This window comes from Calonectris borealis, chromosome 2 (genome assembly GCF_964195595.1).
Source record: "Calonectris borealis chromosome 2, bCalBor7.hap1.2, whole genome shotgun sequence".
Classification (NCBI taxonomy): domain Eukaryota; kingdom Metazoa; phylum Chordata; class Aves; order Procellariiformes; family Procellariidae; genus Calonectris; species Calonectris borealis.
In genome coordinates, this window is record NC_134313.1 from 151,032,663 (window position 1) to 151,053,969 (window position 21,307).

Genomic DNA, 21,307 nt, shown 5'->3' on the forward strand with positions numbered 1-21,307 from the left:
TTAGTCCTCTGGACACACTAAGTGACTCCCCTTCATTTTGAACAGTTGCATTGTTTTGTTTTGACTAACAAAGCACAAGCTGTAAAAAATACTAGCCTGCATGGACTGAGGTAGTTTATTTCCCCGATTAATTAATATTCAAGTATTAATTAATTTCCTTCATCATTCCTTTATTCAATATAAAGATTAGCTTCCTCTTGGAAATTGTAATGAACAGGGTTTTAAAATATGCATACAGTATGCACAAGTAGTAAAATCTGATAGCAATCTGACAGTCTGAATCCATCTCATGACCTTTTCGGAGGGAAAAAGAGAGAAAGAAAAAAAGTCAGGCTGAGAGGTTGTGCAGGGGAATTGAAAACATAAATTTTGTGATGAAAACTAGTTAAACTTATATGTACTACATAATCTTGCAAGGAATCTTTAGCAGTTGTTTTGCCTTTAAAGCTAGATTGTAATTTCTAGATTTCAATATCCTATAAACGATGAGGGGATGTTGAAGAATAAATTTCTGTAGCATGCAATCATGCCATATGTGTACATTTCTAACTTTTGGGGGAGACTATCCTTTTTTATAGCTTTGGTCTCTTTGTAATTCTACAGCTGAGCTTTGCCCTCTCCTCCATTTTATGGTTTTTCTTCTCCTCCATTTTATGCTGTCTTTTCTTAGGTATCAAGCCTATATTTGACAACCGTACCGAAAGATAGAGAAAGCCTTATTTTGCCAACCCACCTGTCTGCTGCCATGCCTTTCTTGTTACTGGCAAAATGAAAATTACCAGGACTTCCGTCAGCCAGAGCTCTGAAGCTCAGAGTTCATAAATTTAGTGGTATTAATTTTTATGCCAAAGTATCAGGCCAGTGATATTACTTCAGATCACACACCAAAACTCTTAAGTGTTCATTCTTCACAGCATCATGAGGCCTAATATTGTACACACACAGTTGTTAGAATTACAGGCCTGATCCTGCAGCCAGTATGATTTTCCTTTTGACCTCAACTGGGGCATAATCAAGACCTAGGTATACAAACGCATGTTTTTGCAACACAGTGACCAGACAACCCACGGTGCCAGGAAACTGAGAAGGCAGAATCACCCGATCGCCCGTGCTCTGCATCCGCACTGAAGGAGACACACACGCTGCCACGTGGGCAGCTGGGTTTGCATAAAAGAACTATATTAGTATCACAAAAAGTAAAGAAGGAAAAAGAAGTCCAGTCATGATGTCAAATGTAGTGTGATTCAAATAAACATAAAATGTGATTCGGTGAGATGTGACAGTCTAATCTTACCGTTCTTACGGCAGCAAAACTTGAACTGGTCTCCAAAGCTGGACGGAGCTCTGAGTTGACTGATTGTACTTAGTGAGAGCTATGGATACAGGTACAAAATTCCTAACAGCTTTTTGATTAAATCAGCTACCAGTCAGTTACCATGAATAGTTCAGATGAAATGAAATCTGTTTGTTCAAAGCTCTTTCCTAGTAAGAAGTCTAGTCCCCTGACAGCACCGTCAACTGGCAAATGGATGGCAGCACGGGTCGGCAGATGATCAAAAGAGCAGACTATACTCACTATTTTAAATGAAGTTACTCTGGAATATTCTACTTTATATGTACTGCTATCTGACCTGCTCTTATTAGCAACACTATCTAAGACAAGTAACATTAAAAAATTTAGAGGTAAAAATGTTCTGCTCTGTTTTTCTATTATTTTACATATTTGGCAATAATTTGCGAGGTCAGTTGGTTTTGCACTTTGTGTTGTCTGTTACGTATCTGTAGCGTGAAAAAAGGACTATCTTTCTGATATTATATAGATGTTATTTTAAAATAATGAATCTGGCAGAGGCCTTTAGCTTTTACTCATTTTTTTTAGGCTGAGCAGCTTTCAACATTGAATTTCCCTTTAAGAAATGTTCAGCAGAAGTGTTTGTTCAACAAAAAAGACCAGATTACACAGTAATGTTCTTCTGCATTCAGAATAGCCATGCGCAAAGAAAAAGGTGATATCTAAAACATTTTGCGTACTTCAACTCCAAAGGTTGTATACACCATAATTCCTGTGACCTAGTAAGGCCTTTACCTACGTTTTATTAGTTCAGTCCTAATTTGGTCCTTAGCTGAGATATAAACACACACCATTTCATTGTTTACTTGTAAAATATTAACTTTACAATTTTTGGGGATTATGGTAATGTTTCAATATGTAAAAAATAAAATGTTAACACAACAGCTTAATGCCTCACATTACGAATTTATTAGCTCAACATGGAGATGTTTTTAGATAGCATTTGTACATCTTTACTAAATCACCAGTGAAGGCTTTATTGTCTGTCACTATTTTATGCCTGTCAAAATGTGCAAAGCCTTTACCAAAATGCTACAGTAATCTTAGTTACAAAATTATTTTGATTCTAAGCTCGCATTTCATCTGGCCATAACCATAGGCAAAAAAAATGTGATTTGTTACGCAGATCTATAACTACAGGGGTTGAAAAATACCTTGTGATACACATATCTAAGGTAGACATTTCAGAAGCAAAATAACCTACCGGGAAAGGGATAAGACTCTATTCCTGATGTTTTAAGTTAGCAGACAGCAGTCTGCAGAAATGTATAGCTTCAATTTGTGGACTTTAAAGCTTCACACCAATATATGCACTTTAAAGATGTATTGAGATACAAGTGCTTCGGGGATTTAATGAGATACAAGCACTTCTAAGATTTACTAAGAAATAAAAGCACTGACGAGCCAAATACGCCCCAATAAACCCTTGCTGAGCCAGGCGCCGCATCCAAATTCCCGAAGGACTGGGGGGGGGGGATGCATTCCGCCACCCGCGCACAAGACACGCGTGGGCGGGGAGGGGGGGGACGGGAGGAGGCGCCGCCCGCCGAGGGCTCCGCGGCCGCGGAGCACTGGGCGGGCGGCGCCTCCTCCCGCCCCCCCCCCCCGCCCCACGGCGGCGGCTCCGCCTCGTCGCGGCGATCAGCTGCGCGCGCGTCACGTGGGCGCGTGTCGAAGGTCACGGCGCCCACAATGGAGCTGTCGGCGTACGCGCAGGGCGGGTGGCGGCTGCTGGGCGACCCCCGCCGCTTCCCCCGCCGTCCGTACGCCGCTCTCCTCCGCGCCGCTTTCCGCAGCCTCTTCGATCAGCCCCACGCCGGGTTGGGTAAGGCGGCGTGGCGTGGGGAGAAGGCGGTGTGGGGGCGGTGCGGGCCGCGCTGCTCCGCGGAGCGCGCAAGCGGGAGGCGTGCTCATTCCTCCAGCGTCGCCACGCGCGTGTCCGCGTATATACACGCGTGTCTGCGCTGCATCGGTCGGCGCGCACCCCACACACGCACACGGGGCGGCTCCCACCCGGAGCGTCGCCCGTGGACGGCTCCAGGGTGCCGCTGCGCGGGGTGTCATCGCTAATGCGCGCCTGCTTCATTAAACCTTAAACCCCTCGAAAATAGAGGGGGGGACGGCGCGTGACGGGGTCCCCCGCACGCTCGTGTCCGCGTGGCAGGGCAAGGAGGCGGTTTTCCCCGGCCGCTTCGCTACGACCGTGTTTTTTTCGCGCGCGGATGCTTCCTACGGCAACCCCGGCGTGAGGGTGTACGGCCGTGCAATTAATTCTGCGGTATTAATGACTCCGCCGCCGCCTCCGCGCACGGAGCGAGCCACCGGCGCCGGCCGGGGTGCGGGCAGCCCCGGTCCCCGCCCGGCCGGTGGCTCGGGCTCCGCTCCTCGCCTTTGGCGACGGGCTTCTGAGGAGCGCGGACGGGGCTTGGAGAGGAAATTGAGGTTTTCCTTTTCTTTTTTTTTTTTTTCCTTTCCCCCTCCTTTTTTTAATGGGAAGGAGCTGGAGGGGCGGCGGGGCGTGCATCGCCGGGCAGCCCCGCCTGGTACGGCTTGCAGCAGGCAGTGCTTCAGCCCCTCTCCTCCTCTTCGCACCTTGCCTACCTCCTCCGTCCTTTCGCTCTAAAACATCAAATGCGTTTCATTTGCAATTTTTGTGGAAGAGATACCCTTCGAAGGGCGAGAAGCAGCTCTTGGTACCGTGTGCTGGGATTTGGCAAATAAGCATGTCATCAGTAATTCATTTATTTTAGACGATCCAGACCTGAAAGATATTGACCCTACGGTATTAAAACATTGCCATGCTGCGGCTGCAACGTGTATTCTGGAGGCAGGAAAGCAGAAAGCCGACATATCTGCTATAAGGTACTAATACTTCGAAGCTACCCCATTTTTCTGGCAGTTGTTACTTTAAACTGTACTGCTGAGTTAATGTTAACAGAAAACTAATACATTCTTTTTCCCTGTAGCACATGTCTAGAGGACTGTAAACTAGATAAAGAGAGAATAGAACAATTTTGCACCGAATATCAGGTTTTTAAACCAATTTTACATATTTATGTTTTCTTTCTCTCATAGGAATTTATTGAACCTAGCAAATGTTGTTTTTTTTTCTTTTTTTTCTTTTTCTCTCCAGAAAAACAAGGATGCATTGGAAATCCTATTGGGAAGGTAGGTCAATCAGTCAGCACAGATATATAGTTTCAATTGCAGCTACTTTGAAACTGTCCTGGAAAACACCTATGCATATTTTAGGTGATTAAAGTAAGAAATATTGTTCCATTAAAAAAAAAAAATTGTACATTTTTAACAAACTTTAGAAACTTTTCTTCCTCCTTTCAAATTCCACTCTTAATAAACTTTTTGAACTTTTCAAGAAGCATTACAAGGATCATGAAGAGGTTCTTTATTGATGGACAGCTTTAGAAAATTAGATTTTCTTTTAGCGCGGGGAACTTTTAACTGTTGTGTTTTTCAGCATAGGCAGATCTCCTCTCCATATAACTGATGTGTCTTGGCGCTTGGAATATCAGATCAAGGTAATTTTAACACATCAAGGTGTTTCTTTAGTCTGTTTCAGTGCTGAGACCTGACTTTTTTCTATGCTCTTTGTTTTTAATTCAGAGCAATCAACTTCATAAAACTTACCAGCCTTCCTACCTGGTGACCTTAAATGTAGAGGTACCGTACTCCCAGCACCCTCAGAGGAAAAAATGCAATTTCACGATTTTTTTTTTTTAATAAAACGGGCATTGTTGTTTGCTTTTTTTCTTCAGAACAGTGATTCAGGATCACACCCAGATGTTAGTTTTAGTTGCACGATGGAGCAATTACAGGTACTTCTTTCTTTCATCATTGTTTCTATGCTTGGCTCCAGTTGTGGATGTAAATGTTTTTAAAAACTTGTCAATCAAAATGAGATCATATATACTATTATTAAAAAAAAAAATCCAGTACTGGGAGGGTAGGAGAGAACCACCTATAAAAATTATCCGAGTGTAGTTTTCCTGTCTTCTCAAATAAAGTTGCAAAGTAACTGATTTTAGTTGCTTAGGGAGTTTTACATACATGCATAAATATTTGGTCTGTTTTCATAACTGTAATAGATATCTATATATATGGGAGGAAATGCATTATTTTTCTGAAACTCTGATTTCCCGTGCTTTAGAGAAATGATTAAAGAAGCTGGTTCAATGGTTTAAATGTGTCATGATTAAAAGTAGAGAACGAACTGAAGGCTCTTCAGTGGTGTTAATGACATGTAAGAAATGTACTGAAACAAATGTTGATCTTTGTTTAGCGATTTAAATGTGTAACTGAACAATAGAGGTATTGTAATGCTTGGAAGTGACCAAACTGTGGAGGACTGGCAAGAGGGGTTGCGGGGAGAGGAAAAGCAAGATATTAAAACTTCGGGTTTACACCTCTCCTTTTTCAATGTGTGTCTCAAAAGTTGTCCTTTATTTAATAATGAGTGTTTTGAATGGGTTTGCTGACTTGGTTAAATCTGACGTGCTTTGCCTGGAGAATGGTCCTAGTACAAAATTACACTCAAAGTATTTTCAGTATTTTAGAAATGTATGTAGTACTTCAAAGCCTAGAGCAAATGTCAGCGTTAGCCATTGTAACGATACCGATAAAATCTACGTGTTAGGAGTAGTGATCTATTTTAGTAGCTTATGTATGTTAAAAGGTGTTTTCCTTCAGTTCCTACTTTTTTCTTACTACATTGTAAAATAGGGAGCTGTTTAATTACATGCTGGCATTGTTCATCAGTTGCAACATTTCTTTGTGGTATAAGGTGCTGGTTTCCCTTGATTCTCTGTATAAAAAAATATTATGTTCTACTAGCTGACCTTTTAAAAAATATGTTTATTCTAAGACAGTATTTCATCTTGTAGGATTTAGTTGGAAAACTAAAAGATGCTGCAAAAAGTCTAGAAAGAGCGAGTCAGATGTGATTGAAGGAAGGTGTCAGCCTGCTGAGCTGAAGTGCTCTCATTCCTAAGAATGTCTTCTAAATGACAAATGTCTTTCATCCCTTGATGCAAACTTTTTTTTTTTTTTAAGTCCTTGGATGCGAATTAAGTGAAATAAGTGTTTTTTATGACGGCTCTTGGTATTCCTTGCTCGTGTCATATTTTTTAAAATTAACTCTTGTTAAATATTTGCTTAACCATCGTGTCTTCAAAGCATTCCTTCTATTTTATTTTGTGTTTTTTCAGAATTGTCACTGATTATTTTTCTCTGGAATCTAATAAAGTTTATTCGCTCCCGTTCTGCAATTTCTGTGGGTGAATTAGCTGTACCTGAAAGTAACGTTAGGTCAGCGCCGTGAGGTGAAAATCCCTTCCTCCCGTGCCGCTGCTGCGGCGCGTTTGCTAAATTGCCCACCGCGCTTTGTTATTTCACTCCAACTGACCTTACATCGGCGGTAAGAGTGAGGCTTGGTCCCCGGCGCGGGAGGAAAGAAGGACTTTAATTTAATTTCGTGGAGCCGAGGCGCCTCACGGAACGCCCCGACCCCGCGGGGCTGAGAGGAGCCGGTGTCGGCTCCGGCTCGACGGCGTCTCCCCCCTCGCGGTGCCGCTCCGCGCCCGGCAGCGGGGCTGGCGGGGCCGCGGCGCTCCTCTCCCGCTCGCCCGGGGCCGCCCCGGCGCCGGTGGCCGCCGCGGAGCCGCTCCTCGCCGGCCGCGCAGCGGAGCCCGCCCGCACCTGCCGGCGGGGGAGAGCGGCCCCGCGGAGGAAGCGCGGCGGCGGACGGGCCCTCACCGCCCCGCTGCAGCGCCCGGCGCGGCGCCGGGCTCTTCCCTCGCCGCTGCGCCCGGCGCGGCGCCGGGCTCTTCCCTCGCCGCTGCTCCGCGCCCGGGCTGCGGGCGGCGTCTTGTCCTCGGCGGCGGCGAGCGCCCGCGAGGGTTTCCCCGCGTCGCTCCCGCCCGCTCCGCCGGCGGCGCCCGGCGCTTCCCCGTCCCCTCCGCGGGGCGGGGGACTCCGCGGGTGTCCGCGACACCCGCTCCCGCCGCCGCTCGGGGGGGGCCGGGGCGGGCTGGGGCCGAGGGCCGCCGCTCTGGGCGGGAAAGCGTCGGCGCGGCCCCCGAGGGGACGTGCGGCCCCGACGCCGGCGGCCCCGCGTAGCCCCGGCGGGGCGAGGGGCGCGTCCCGCCGCCGCCTGCGGGCGGAGGGCAGCGGGCACGAGGCGGCGGGAGCGCGAGGCCGCGGCGTGCTCCCCCGCGGAGGACCCGCTCCGTGGCGGGACGGGGCGCGCGGGGCGGCCGCGGGTGCCGGGGGCCGCGGGTGGGAGCGCGCAACAAGTGCGCGGAGGGAGGCGAGGGCTGCGAGCGGAGGGGGCCGGGCGGCGTGTGGGGCCGGCGGGTGTACGGGCAGGGGGGCTGCGGCGCGGGCAGGATGGGGAGGGCAGCGCCGGGCGGGGGACGCGCCTCGCGGGGTGGTCGGGGGCGGGCGGGCGGGGGGGGAGCCGGTGCTTGGGACGGGGGGCGGCGGGGGGTCGGGCGGGGGCGCGGAGCCCGGGCGGCAGCGCGGAGGGGGAGCGGAGGGGCTGAACGGGAGCGGCGGCGCGGGCGGAGGGAGCGCGGGGAAGGCGGCATCGGACTCTCGCGGGCGGGGGGAGGCGGGCGGGGGCCGCGGGCGCGGGGCCGGGGGTCGGGGCGGGCGGGCGGCGCGGTGGGGAAAAGGAGGCATCGGCGGCGCGCGGGGAGCGCGTGCAGGGCGGGGGGAGGGGAGGGAGGGGAGGGGAGGGGAGGGGGCGGCGGGCGGGGGAGGGGAGGGAGGGAGGGAGGGAGGGGGAGGCGGGGGCGGAGGGGGAGGAGGCGGCCGGGTTGCGGGATTGGGTCACGGGGAGGCTGCCGGGCCCCGGCGGCAGCGCCGCTAATTCCCAGGCCGCCCTTAAGGAATGAGGCGCCCCACGTGACGCTGGCGGGGCGGGCGAACTCCGAGCCATTTTGGGGACGGTGTCAGTTTCCAGTGTGTGCCTTCAGCGTTGCATTCTTCCCTCCTCCGCCCTCCTCCCGCCCGCCCGCCCGCCCGCCCTCCTTCCCTCCCCGGGTCCCCGCCACCAACTATGAAATAACAACAACAATAATACTCGTAATAATAATAATAATAATAAAAAGAGGAACGCGAGCGAGGCCGCGAGGCGGAGCGGGGGGCAGAGGGAGAGACAATGGGCTGGTGGAGAGAGGACCCATCCGGACCGGGGAGACTTTGCGCTCCCAGCGCCTGAGCCGCCCGGGCGGCGAACTCGGCGGGAGAGCGAGGGAGCGAGAAGGGCCGGTGGACGAGCGGAGGAGACCCGGGTGTTTTGTAACTAAAATGCGCGGAGCGCAGCGGCGGCGGCGGCAATAAGCTTATTGCAATTGACAGCGTCTGCAGTTCATTTCAAGATGGCCGCTTGGCTCACATTCATTTTCTGCTGAACGACTTTTAACTTTCATTGTCTTTTTTGGCCGCTCCGATCATCACCCACCGGCTCCGTTTTCCGGGTACGTATGAAGCGAGGTGTCGCCTTACCAAGGGCGGGGGGCGAAGGGGGCTCGGCGGCGGTTTTCGGCCGGTTTGGGGGCTGCAAAGGGGAGCCTAGGTGTCCCCCGAGCTCTCCGTATGGGAAAAGCGCTGACAGGCTGCTCCAGCCACACACACACACATATAGACACGCAGCAGCAGCAGCAGCAGCCTGTGCACTCGCTCGCGTTACGCACCCACATTTGCAAATTTTAGTTCCTTTCTTTCTCCAGACGCCCCCTAAAACCTTTCTGTGCACATGGCCCCCGAGGAGAATATTTATATTTCCAGACCCTGCTGCCAGCCCGGCCTGAGCGCCCTTTGTTTAAAGGCAGATTTTGATTAAACAGGGACGTTCGTGAAATCTGGAGCTGCCTGGGTCAAGTGATTTCAGTCCTCCCCGAAAGAAATGTGTCTGGGGGAGGTTAAAATGTCAGATAACGCACCCATTTTATAGAGATAGAGCCAGCGGGGGGTAGCGATCCTCCTGGAGGGGTTGTTAGGCGTCGGGGCACCCAGCAGAAAATGTTATTAACTTAAGTTGGACAAGTACTTGTGTGAAATTGGATGGGTTGTAAGATGGCGGTTCCCAGTTGTTTCCAATGCCTCCTCTTACATTTCTGCCCTAAATGCTGAAGTTTGGGGGTTTGTGCCTGCTGGGAGAGGAAAGGGGTGACCAGCACCGAGAAATAACTTTTTTGGGGGGTGAGGATAGCAGTTTGGCGGTGATCTTGGGGAGCTGGGGCGTGCGGTTTGCTGGAGCCTTTGGAGCAAAGCTGATGTGTCTGTGGGACGCAGGGGGGGTTTTGAATTTCTTTTCTCTGATTGGTAATTTTTTTTCTCCTGAGCCCGGGAAGGGTAAATTTACGTGAAATCCTTTGTCAGACCTTAAAGATGTCACGAGTGGGCTCCTCGTGCTGCTGATGGGCAGCGCTGGAAAGTTGCTGGTGTATGTTTTTGTAATTGCATGGCCTTGGCAGTATATAACGCGGGATGTTTCTCTGTGTTTACTGTAAATATTTGCAAATAATCAGGTAAAAATAAGGAGAAAAATCGCATTTCTGTAGAAGTGAGATAGTCACTTTCCAACCTCTAGAAACTTTGATTCCCTCCTCCACTCTCCAGAAAAGTTGAGGAAAACCTGGGCGTGTGTGCCCATTTGCAAGCTTGGCATTAAAAGGATTTTTTTTTGCGTAGTCCGTAGTGGTCAGAGCAACTAATTTTATGGGACTGTCCCAAAGACCAGGGAGATTCTGGAAATACAGCCCAGAAAAGCAACTTTGAGTGACTCTGTGCAGTGCGTCCTGGAAACAGAGAGAGAGACTTGCGTTGCAGTTTGCCAGAGACACGGAGGGCTGACCTACCTAATCGCTTAGATAGCACAAAATTAACATTTTAGTGTATTTTTTAAGTAGACGGATAGTGTCCTTCGCCGAGTTCCAGGGAGGCGATTTAAGGGATTGGGGTCCTTTTGCACTATGTTACCAATATTCAGGTCTTTCCTCGCTGCAGCGAGCTGGGCAAAGATATTTGAGCTCCGTGTGCCTTCTCTGAAAGAACCGTCCCTCCTTTAAAACATATGTGGCCATTCTTAAGCGAAAGAGTAATAACAGGCTCGATAGTAAGAGTGGCTCTGACTGATAATAGGTGAAGATGTAGAATGACGGCTTCTTTATTCCTGATGAGAGAGTTTTCCGAGAAGAGATGGGTGCAAAGTACACAAACCTACCCGAGCGATGCTTCTATTTTTTGTGTATGTATTTTCTGTTAGAGACCTGTCGAGCAAGGTTTGATACCTTATTGCCTTTATAGATTTTTAAGAATGTAGCGGATTCTTAGCAGGAGAATGCACTTCTGTTTTTCTTCATTTTGACATAACCCGTTTAAGGCCTCTAAATAATCAGTTGGCTGGCGGTGCGAGTATTATCTCCGTATATTTTACGTTTAGTTGTTCCGTGCGTCAAGGTGTAAATATATATTGTCCTGGTTAAGAGGCTGTTTGTATTGACTGTGTGAAGTGTTGGTATTCTCCGTGCTATCAGCACGAGCCGAAAAAAATCTGAAAGGATTTCTCTCGTACCAAAATATTAAGCTCAGGCTGCTGTAGTAAAATGTGCTGCGTTCGTGTTACATACTCGCCGGCACAGACACGCGTGTGCGTGTGCTGTACGGGTGGCTTTTGGGGAGAAGTTAGGCATCTGGTTCAGCTCGCTGGAGAAAATCACTGATTTCAAAGATAGCTCATAGCACCTTGAAAATGTGCTAACTTTGGGCAATAAATAATCCGCCTTTAGGGGTGGCTTCGACAAAACAGGTTTCACGGTTGAATTTAATCCCCCTCCATTTAGGAAGGGGCTACGCCTGCGTGAAATAAACGCGTTAATGTCTTGAAAGGTTTGTCCCAGTCTGTCGGGGCTGGGAAGGAATTCTCGGTCAGCCGACTTGCGTGACCTCGGTCACTGCTGGGTTTTTTGATTCAGATACTTATGAATTATAAGGTAGTGACTTGAACAAATAAAACACAGAACCGTGAAGGCAGCCTGTCCATGTTCGAGTACCCAAAGGGACCTCAGAGTCGCCGGCGTCAGGGCGCTGGACTCTTCAGAGGGGAGCGCAGAAGCCGGGCTCTGCCTTTTCTGGGAAAAGCAAGCCCTCGGTATCAGTTTAAAAGTAAGAAGCAGAGGGTCAGGGACCCTGGAAGCGACATTTAAACCGCAGTACAATGCAGCGGGGGTCTTGCTTTCCCGCACGGGGCTAGGAACAGCTTTGGGGACCTGGTCTGGCTTGGTGCTTCTTGCACTTTGCTTTTCTGTGTGGTCTGATGCTGGGGAGTTTTATCTGCTGCTCACTCGAGGGTTCTCCTGCAGCAGCAAGAGAAGTTTCCTGGCTAGGGTCGCTCGTTGGCGCTGTGCACACTTCTTGAGGAATATCGTACCCCTGTCCTGGGCAGTTTGGCCGAAATTCAAAGCTTTTAGAAAGCTTGGTGTGTTGTCTTTTTTTTTTTTTTTCGCTGCCTAACATCGAAGTTTGCGAGTGGCTGGGGAGAACCTCGCGTCTTGAGATTTCTCCAGCTCGCACGGTGCTGCAATGAGAGATGGCTCGCAAGCTCTGCCTCGGGAAGAGTGGGGACCAAGGGTAGGAGCTGGTGTGCTGGGAGCACGGACATGGGGAAGTGAATAGCTTGCATTGGAGCAACGTTGTTACGTTACATTTTTCAGGATCTGGTTAACAAAAAATAATTTGCTCTGCAATTGACGTGGCTGACAGGGTTTTTTCCCCCGGTGTACTTTCCCCTTTACCTCTCATTCCCTCTCATTTTAAATAGTATGTGTGCATCTAACGTTGGTGCCAGTGCATCCGATGGGGGTTGATGGGTTTCAGACTGTGAAAATGACATTTGTTTTTCACTCTTGTCGCTGCATTGTGTTGACAAGGTGTTGATTTAGCTTTAGGAATGATCTGGTCACATGGTCCTTCGCATGTTGTCACTAATGTACCGTTTAAAGTCGGTTTGGGCTTCCCCCCACCCCCCCCCGGTGTGCTTTATTGCTGAAAAGGGGGTTTGTTTAAGGATCCGGAGTCTTGTTTTCTCCCGTCCAAAGACCTTACCCTGGTGCTGCAAATCTCTTTCCACCTCTTACAAAACTTTGCGTCGCGCTCGCTTCGTCCGCGGGAGGCTTTTCAAACGAGAGTCAAAAGAGGGGGGGAAGGAAAGAGAGAGAGAGAGTTGGGGGGGGGAGAAAGGAAGGAAGGAGGGAAAGGAGGAAAGGGGAGAAGGGGGAAGAGGGGATGCCGGCGGCGCGGAGCGGGAGCCGGGGCTCGGCACCCCGCCGGCGGTGCGGGGGGCTCGGTCCCCGGGAGCGCGGCGCGGCGCGGCGGAGAGAGGGAGGGAGCGGAGGGGGAGAGGAGCGATCTCAGACCAGCTCCTCGCACCGAGTCGACGTGGAGAGAGGCCCCTGAGAGGATCCGAAATGGCCGAGGCTCGGGAGGAGCCTCTGGCGCTCGCCTCCGCCGGGCTGAGACCCCAAAGCCCGGCTCAGCCCCGCGCCCGGGGCAGCCTCCGCCGCCCGGGCCGCCCCGCACCGCGCCTCGGCACCCTCCGGGCTGCGGCACCCCGACCCCGCCCGGGCCACCCCCCTGCCTCCTCCCGCCCTCCCCCTCCCTCCCCTCGCAACCGGGCTCCCAGACCCCCGCGGGCTCCTCGGCTCCTCCACCCCCTCCGCCAGCCCCCGGGCCCCGCGTCCCACCCCCTGGCCCGGCTCGGCTCGGCCCGGCCCGCCCCCCCCCCCGGCCGCCCCCCCGCCCGGCTCTCGTGTGTTCCCAGCGGTGGCAGGATGCCAAGTGTAAGTGTAAGTTGCTATAGCAACCCCCTCGGAGAGCGGAGCAGATCCGGATCGGCACCGAGCAGCAGCGGCAGCCGCCCGGACCCCCCTCGCGGGCCGGCCCTGCCGCCCCGGTGCCCGGCCCCGCTCCGAGGTGCGTGTCCCCCCCCGTCCCTCCCCCCGCCGCCCCTCCCCGCTCTCCGGAAATGCCAGGGCAGCCGCACCGGGAGGCGCTGGTTCCCCTTTGTGCTGCTCGCCGGCAGCCCGGTGCCCGGCCGTCCCCCCGCCGCAGCTCCCCTCCGCCCCGCTGCATCGCCGCCGAGCCGCCCGGGCAGCCCGAGCCGGCCGGTGCCCCGCCGCGCCGCGGGGAGAGCCCGTGCCCGCCGGGGAGCGGCGCGGTGGGTGCCGCGGCGGGACCGCGCCTCCGCGGGGCTGCGCCCAGGCCGGCGTGGGGCGGTGCGGGGCGGTGCGGGGCCGCCCCGCCGGCCTCGGGACCGGCCCTCGCCCGCCGCCCGGCCCCGCGCCGCCGCCTTCCGCGCTTTATCTTCCCCTGCGCCGGGGGATGCGGTTGCCCGGGGGAAGGGGACGCGCCGGATCCCGGCACCTGGGACACGCCGCCGCGCTCGTCCCCGCTGATCGGTCCTCTGTGTGTGTCTTTCAGAGCCGCCCCTCGCCACGCCAAAATGCACCGAACAACCAGAATCAAAATAACCGAGCTAAACCCCCATCTCATGTGCGTGCTCTGCGGCGGGTACTTCATTGACGCAACAACCATCATAGAGTGCCTCCACTCCTGTAAGTACGATCGGGCGCTCCGCGTTGTTCCCCCGCCGCTTCCCACCTTTCCCGGCATCCCGGGAACGCCCCCCCACCCCCCAAGCCCAAACCCCCCGAGGTGCTCGGGACCGCCGCCCGTCCGCCGCCCCGACGGGATGGGAAATACGTGGCCCGGCCGCGGTGCAGTTTTTCTGACGACGGCCCTACGGTCTTTGTTAAAGTAATAATATATGTACTCTAAGCGTCTCCTTTTCATGGTAATTGCAGCTTATTTGGGTATTTGTTTAGTTTAAGCAGCGCGGTGCTGACAATGGACGATTTGCTCTAGCTTGCATACTTTAGAAAATCGCACCTCTGTCGATGCATATCTGAGCGTCACCTACGACCATCACTAAAAGGCTTTCGTGTTTGACTTACAGTCTGTAAGACCTGTATCGTGCGTTACTTGGAGACCAGCAAGTATTGTCCTATCTGTGATGTCCAAGTTCACAAAACTCGACCGCTTTTGAATATAAGGTAGGAGAACGATGCAATGCGCACCCTGCATCTCTTATTTTACTTTATATGGGGAGACCAGCAGTAGTCGTGTCGATGTTATCTCTTCGTCTGCGATTTAAATCTGAAAGGACTTGTCAGTTTACAAGCTAACTTGTGTGCATGCTCTCTCTTTGGAGTTTTGTCATTGATTGAAATTGAAGATTTCTCTGGATGCGAGACAGAAAGTTTTTGTTAGTCTTTTTTTGCATACGCCAGCCACTGATGCAATGCCCCTTCCTTCTCTCCCATTCTCACGTGTACCATCCCGACAGTTTCTTCCTCCACTTTCTATTTCTCCCAGACGCGCTTTACTCCAGCCATAGCTCCTAGTCATGAAAACTCTCGCTGAAACTTTCCAAGCTAAGAGGCAAAAGCCTTTAAAGCATGCTTCTCCTTTCAGAAATATTTTTCTTGTCAGCGTTACTTTTTGCTCTCTTTATTTTCTAGGGAGGACATGTAGTTTTTAAGGCCTTCCTTCAGTCCATGAGAATTATTTTTCAGATGTGGTAGCACAGATGAGTTTTGTTTTATAGCGGTATTTAGAGCAGTCTTAGTTTGATTACAAGGTCTTGTAAGTTAACTTTTTATGACTAGCCTCCCGCTTTGTAGAAGATGCCTCATTGTTGTGAAAGATTATAAATGAGGAGCTGCCGCTTGGATTAAAACATAGCTTCATCTGCTTAATTTTATATTTTGGGATTGTTCTTTTTTCAGGTCAGATAAAACTCTCCAAGATATTGTATACAAGCTAGTACCAGGCCTTTTCAAAAGTAAGTAGTTAAATCGGTTTTTTTCTTAAAGAGCAGAAAAACAAAACCAGAGCTGCTATCCTATATCAGTACCAGGAGTTACAGAGTACATACTAAAAGAAAAATGTCTGCTTTTCCATCTAGATGAAATGAAAAGAAGAAGGGATTTTTATGCTGCTCATCCGTCGGCTGATGGTAAAAGCTTCTCGTTCGCAACTTTAATAAATGTGGCATTGACCTAGATGCTTTGCTGTTTCCTTTTTAACTTACAAATTATGTACGACAGAATTTTAAGAAGTAAATTCAGCATAATAAAAGTTTATTGTTTTAAAAGTTATGTAGCTTTAATTCATAATCTTACTATTTTTTTTCTTGTTACTGAGAATTGCCATTCTTCCTGATTTGAATTTCAAAATGTAAATTATTGTGGAAATTTCTGCGCAGCTGCCAATGGCTCTAATGAAGACAGGGGAGAAGTGGCTGATGAAGACAAAAGAATTATAACAGACGACGAGATAATAAGCTTATCCATTGAATTCTTTGACCAGAATAGGCAAGTTCCAGAATGGCAATATTTTATGTTTACCTGACTGATAGCAGCTATATTTATTATTTGTTGTAATTGTTTCATTTCTTCTCACAGACTGGAACGAAAAGGAAATAAGGAGAAAGAAAAATCAAAGGAAGAGGTAAATAACTTTCCTTTACTCCATAACACATGCAAGCATCTTTGAGGCAGGTTGTAGCTGAGAAAAATACATAGGTATGTGTATCTAGAACAAAAGAAGCACATCTCCTGTTATGGCGCTAGGTACAGAAGAGGTAAAACATCTTCATACAGCTGTATATGTAAGCAACTTTTTAAAATAAAAAATACCTGTGGTATTACTTTTAAAGCAGAATCTGATTTTTTGTCAAATTCTGCAATAAATTTATATTTTAATAAATTATTAATTAATTTAAAAATTAATATGTAATGCACGTATATCCTAAAAAGGGGTTTTAGTATGAGATAACAAATCTTTATGTATAAAATTAGTTGTATTTTTTATTACTTTCTCTGGAACTGTAATTTACCACTTACTTCTGTTGTTCCTTCTAAGGCAGCAGAAATTGTTATGTTATAGTCCATAATTTAATAAAGTGCATTCTTTTTTTAAACGACATACAATGTTAGAAGACAACTTTGGTGGGAGTTATTGCTTGTCCTCAGTAGACTGATTTTCTTTACTATGCCATCAGGTGAATGACAAAAGATACTTACGCTGCCCAGCAGCAATGACAGTGATGCATCTAAGAAAGTTCCTGCGGAGTAAAATGGATATACCTAACACTTTCCAGGTACCTACGGGGAAAGAGTGATTTTTTTTAAATCAGACTTGCTATCTAAGCCTGCTAATGCTGGTTAGCACTTGTATTCTCATTACAGCCAGTTCCAGCAAGTGCTAACTACCAAATATTTCTGGTGTGTGCAATATGTTGATGGGATTATGAACACGATTTTTAAAATATCTAACCGGAGAGTTTGGTGACACTCTGTAATTTTTTAATGCTGTAAATATCGAGGTATCAAGAAATTGCTCCTTAATGTATTTAAAACGTATCTAATAGATATGAAAATTCCCTATTCCCTGCTGGTTTTGGTAGAGCATTTTTTCAATTTTCTGACATACATATGGCAGCAGGGCTACTTTCACCTCGGAGCAGTCATGTGCTAGGGGTAAATAAATGCCTGGATGTGCCTTAATGCAAGGGTTCGTGTCTTGAACAGATCGATGTGATGTATGAAGAGGAGCCTCTGAAGGACTACTACACCCTAATGGATATTGCCTACATCTATACCTGGAGGCGGGTGAGTATCTCCAGCGTGCCTCTTCCCGGGGGGTGCGAGTCGTGGCCCGGGGAGGGTGCTTATCAGGGTCTCCCCTTTGCCTTGCAGAACGGGCCTCTCCCCCTGAAATACCGGGTCCGACCTACTTGCAAGAGGATGAAGATCAGTCACCAGAGGGAAGGCTTGAATAATAGCGGGGAGCTGGAAAGTGACTCTGGGAGCGACAAGGCGAGCAGCCCGGCAGGAGGCATCCCCTCCACCTCCTCCTGTTTGCCCAGCCCCAGCACGCCGGTCCAGTCTCCTCACCCCCAGTTCCCCCACATCTCCAGCACCATGAACGGCACCAGCAGCAGCCCCAGCAGTAACCACCAGTCCTCCTTTACCAACAGAGCGCGGAAAACGTCGATAAATGGCTCCTCGGCCACTTCATCTGGTTGACGCGCCAACCAGGCTACCGCCCCCGCCCCTCCTTTATATAGATCTCTCCATGCCATTACAGCTTTATAGATGCTAATCCATGTGACTATCGTCCAAATTGCTTTCTTTTGTAGTGACACTGACCTTGGCTATAAAAGGCGGACTAGGTGACATTCAGGATGGACGTTAATGGAAACGCAAGATTGAAATGTAAATTGTTTTCAGAGGACTGGGAAGCAAACAAAAGTTACACCCTCACCTGTTCTGAGTGATGCGGCGTTGTTTCCATCCCCATCATCCGGACTCGGGAGTCTCCAGAAGTCGATACAAATCCTGGGAAGTAGTTTGTTAATCCAGACTAACTCCTCCATTGCGTTCTCTTCGATTGTTATTGTTCTTATGCTGTTTTGTGAACCTGTAGAAAGCAAGTGCTTTTTCATCTTGAAATCCAACAAAACGGAAAGAATATGCATAGAATAATGCATATATGTAGCCATGTCACTGTGAATAACAATTTTTGCGTATTAGCCATTTTGATTCTTATGTTGCATCTTTTACTTCTCTGTTGCTGCGCAGAACCGATCAAAAGAAAAGTAAACTTCAGTTTTACAATCTGTATGCCTAAAAGCGGGTATTACCGTTTTATTTACTGACTTGTTTAAATGATTCGCTTTTGTAAGAATCAGATGGCATTATGCTTATTGTACAATGCCATATTGGTATATGACATAACAGGAAACAGTATTGTATGATATATTTATAAATACTATAAAGAAAATATTGTGTTTCATGCACTCATGATATGGTTGTTAAATTTCTAAACTGGTTCGACCCTTGCAGATGCCGCCTGTTTGAGCTTTGCTCATACTGCAAGAAACACTTTGCGTGTGAGAGCTACAGTATTGGGAAAGCACATTCAAGTCTCTGATAACCTGGAGGCAATTGGCAATCTTAAAAGCATTTTACTGGCTTTGTCTTTTTTTCCAGTGATATATTTTTACTTTACCAAATGTTGAAGTGATGCAGTGAAGAAAAAAAAGAAAAAAAAAAGTTAAGGGACATGGAAGTTTTTGACCTGTTTGATTACTTTTTATTATTTGGTGTGGTGGGATTGTGTTTTTAAAAGCACATGGAATCATTATAGAAGCCATAAACTATTTGGTATAAATTTTAAGGAACCAGCAAGTCGCTGGATGAAGGCATTTTATCTAAATTTGTTTTAATATATATGTATATGGTACAGTACTAACTTCATTAAAATTTAACAGGTACTTTAATAATTCCAATAAATTGTGGAGAATGCCTCCTCTTTAATGGCCTGCAAATAGGTGCATTTTATTAGAGGCTTCTAAGGGTATTATTTTTTTCAGTAGAAGGAACTTTTCCACCATAAAATATGAACAGCCCAGAACACTTTTCAGTTTGTGCTTTGCTTTGGTCGAACTTCGTGTGTGTTCATCACCCATCAGTTACACATTTGTGAGGGTGTTTATTCTATATGGATATTGTTTCATGTTTGTACGGGAAAATTGTAGTTAAACATTTCATTGTCTCCAGTCTGCAAAAGAAGCACAATTCTATTGCTTTGTCTTGCTTATAGTCATTAAATCATTACTTTTGCATATAAATTGCTGTTATTTGTCCTGCTTGTTTTTATAGACCAGGTGATTGCAAATCCTCCACAAGGTTATTGCTTATTGATGTATAATGTCTTGTTAAACAAGAGTTGATATTTTTTCCTGTAGTAAACATGTACAGTTCAATTTCAACAGTAAAAACTTCAGTTTTATATACACGAATAACTTTCATTTATAGCTGATCAAAGAAATAAACAAATAAAAGGGTTAATTCATTGAAAAATAGCAAATGACCTCTGTTGATAATGTGGTGTTAAAGGACAAACATCTTGTTCTCATTGGAAGTCTTTCTGGGTGTACAAAAGATTTTAGTGAACAGAACAATATAGTACTAAAATAACAACAACAAAAAATGTCTAGAAATCGCCATGATTTGTTTTGGTTGCCAGCCTCGAAAACATTTGCTGTTCTTTATTTGACCTCGAATTATTCTTGAAAATAAGCAAATGGTGTATTCTCACATCCCAACCGGGCACAGGTTTTACCTCCTATCTGTTCAAACTTAGCCCCTGTTAAACTGGCTGGGAAGGGAAGAAGAAGATTTTTGTGATGGGGAGTGCCAGGTTCCGCCTGTGCTGCTCTGGATTACTTTTTAAAGCCTCAGTGCAACTAAATACCTTTTAATGTAAAGATATCTCTCCATGTGACCGAGTGTCTATCTTGGCACGATTCCCTCAACTATATGAGTTAATCACACTGTACTGGTTGAATTAATTCATCCAAAGACCAGCACCGAACCTGCAGCAGAGGGGTTGTACGTTAGCACACTGATCAAATTGCGCTTATTTTTACTGGAAGTAGCTGATAATGACAACTTTTAGCATCAAAACGGAACTATTCTCGGTCTTGTAAAGTGTCCGTGAAGCATAAGGCGGTGAAACAGGAGTTGGATAATTCCCTTCGAGGTTTATTGAGCTCTAACAACACTTTCGACATCTCCCAATTTGACATCTCTCGTCTGAAAAAGAACAAACGTTTTCAGTGCCTCTCTTGCCGAGCTGCAGAAGCCGCCGAGGATGTTTGTGCTGCCATGTGAAACTTTTGTTTTGCTATTGGCCCTAGGCAGATGGCACTGCGATGCGTATATATTGCTAAGCACAATTGGGAGGATGATCAAAGATAGCATCTTGATGTTCTGCTTGCGAAGCTGCTGTGTCAACCTCCCCGGTTTCACAATATTTTTCTTTGCAGTTACATAGCGAAGGGGTTTCCTTACCCCTTGCGTAAATCCTCCCTATTTGGAAAGAAATCTCAGCTTGGTATATGTAAGAAGAATCTTTTCATTATTCGACGTTGCATTCATATAGATCGAGGTCTGCTGCTTTTTTCCTGAGTTTGTTCAACAAGCAATCTGACCAAAGGTAGAGGCAGGGGCGGTGTGTGCCCGCTGGAAAATGATGTTTTTCTGTCTTCGTCAGACCAAATTTTCCGCCCTGGTTCAGCTGCCTGCAGCTCCAAGCAGCGCTTTTGTGCCCGGCCGGAATGGGGGATAGGCGGTAACGATCCAGCCCCGGGGAAAGCGAGGGAAAGGGAGCATAAAGAGCTCCACAGGCTTCTGGAGAGGACGGGCAGAAATAGGAAGAAGGAATGCAGAAATATGCAGAAAGAGAAAGAGAAGGAGCATGCCGAGCCTGCTAAGCCGAGCTGCCTGTCCCCCCAGCACCGAGCACGGCTCAAAACAACCTGTGCCGCTGCCTTTCAGCAGGCCGATGCCGGCGGGCGGGCACGGCCGAGAAACTCCCGAAAATCGGTAGCATCCCGTGGGCAGGAGAGGAGAGCGCCGGGCGGCTGCCGCCGCGGCGCCGGGGGCCCGGGCAGCACCGGAGAGAGCTGCGGGGAACTCCACTCGAAGGCGACGTTCTCCGATTTTCTGATAATGAAGGGGGGCACTGAAACCCGAAGGCGGAGGCAAAGCAAGCGGCAGGCGTCCTTCCAGCTGAAGCGATGCTTTTGGTCCTCTCCCCGCCACGGCTGCCGGGGACGTACCGCTTGTCACCCCCTCCGCCGCACAGCTGCCCAAGGGTTCGCTCGTTTCGCTGGGGATTTTCAAAGCGCGGCCAAAGCAAGTCCTGCCGGGGCCGGTACCGGGGCGCAGCCTCCTCCCTTCCACCTCCGCCAGCCCTGCGCCTCTTTTCTCCTTCGCCGCGGCCCCGGACCGCCCGTCCCTTCGC

General features: G+C 48.9%; 2 protein-coding genes across 2 annotated transcripts; both read left to right on the forward strand.

Annotated features, from left to right (window-relative positions):
- Positions 1–2,949: 2,949 nt before the first annotated feature.
- On the forward strand, positions 2,950–6,628 carry COMMD3 (COMM domain containing 3). The gene is made up of 8 exons (XM_075143930.1): positions 2,950–3,176; positions 4,102–4,213; positions 4,318–4,381; positions 4,485–4,519; positions 4,827–4,887; positions 4,973–5,029; positions 5,125–5,184; positions 6,250–6,628. Exons 1-8 carry the CDS (start codon positions 3,044–3,046, stop codon positions 6,307–6,309), a joined length of 582 nt encoding a protein of 193 aa, XP_075000031.1. The 5' UTR covers positions 2,950–3,043; the 3' UTR covers positions 6,310–6,628.
- A 1,693-nt stretch (positions 6,629–8,321) lies between these two features.
- On the forward strand, positions 8,322–19,124 carry BMI1 (BMI1 proto-oncogene, polycomb ring finger). The gene is made up of 10 exons (XM_075143929.1): positions 8,322–8,847; positions 13,850–13,983; positions 14,385–14,481; positions 15,217–15,272; positions 15,396–15,446; positions 15,696–15,804; positions 15,895–15,940; positions 16,494–16,592; positions 17,023–17,103; positions 17,191–19,124. The coding sequence occupies exons 2-10, from the start codon at positions 13,872–13,874 to the stop codon at positions 17,518–17,520; spliced, it is 981 nt and encodes a 326-aa protein (XP_075000030.1). The 5' UTR covers positions 8,322–8,847; positions 13,850–13,871; the 3' UTR covers positions 17,521–19,124.
- The last annotated feature ends 2,183 nt before the right edge of the window (positions 19,125–21,307 follow it).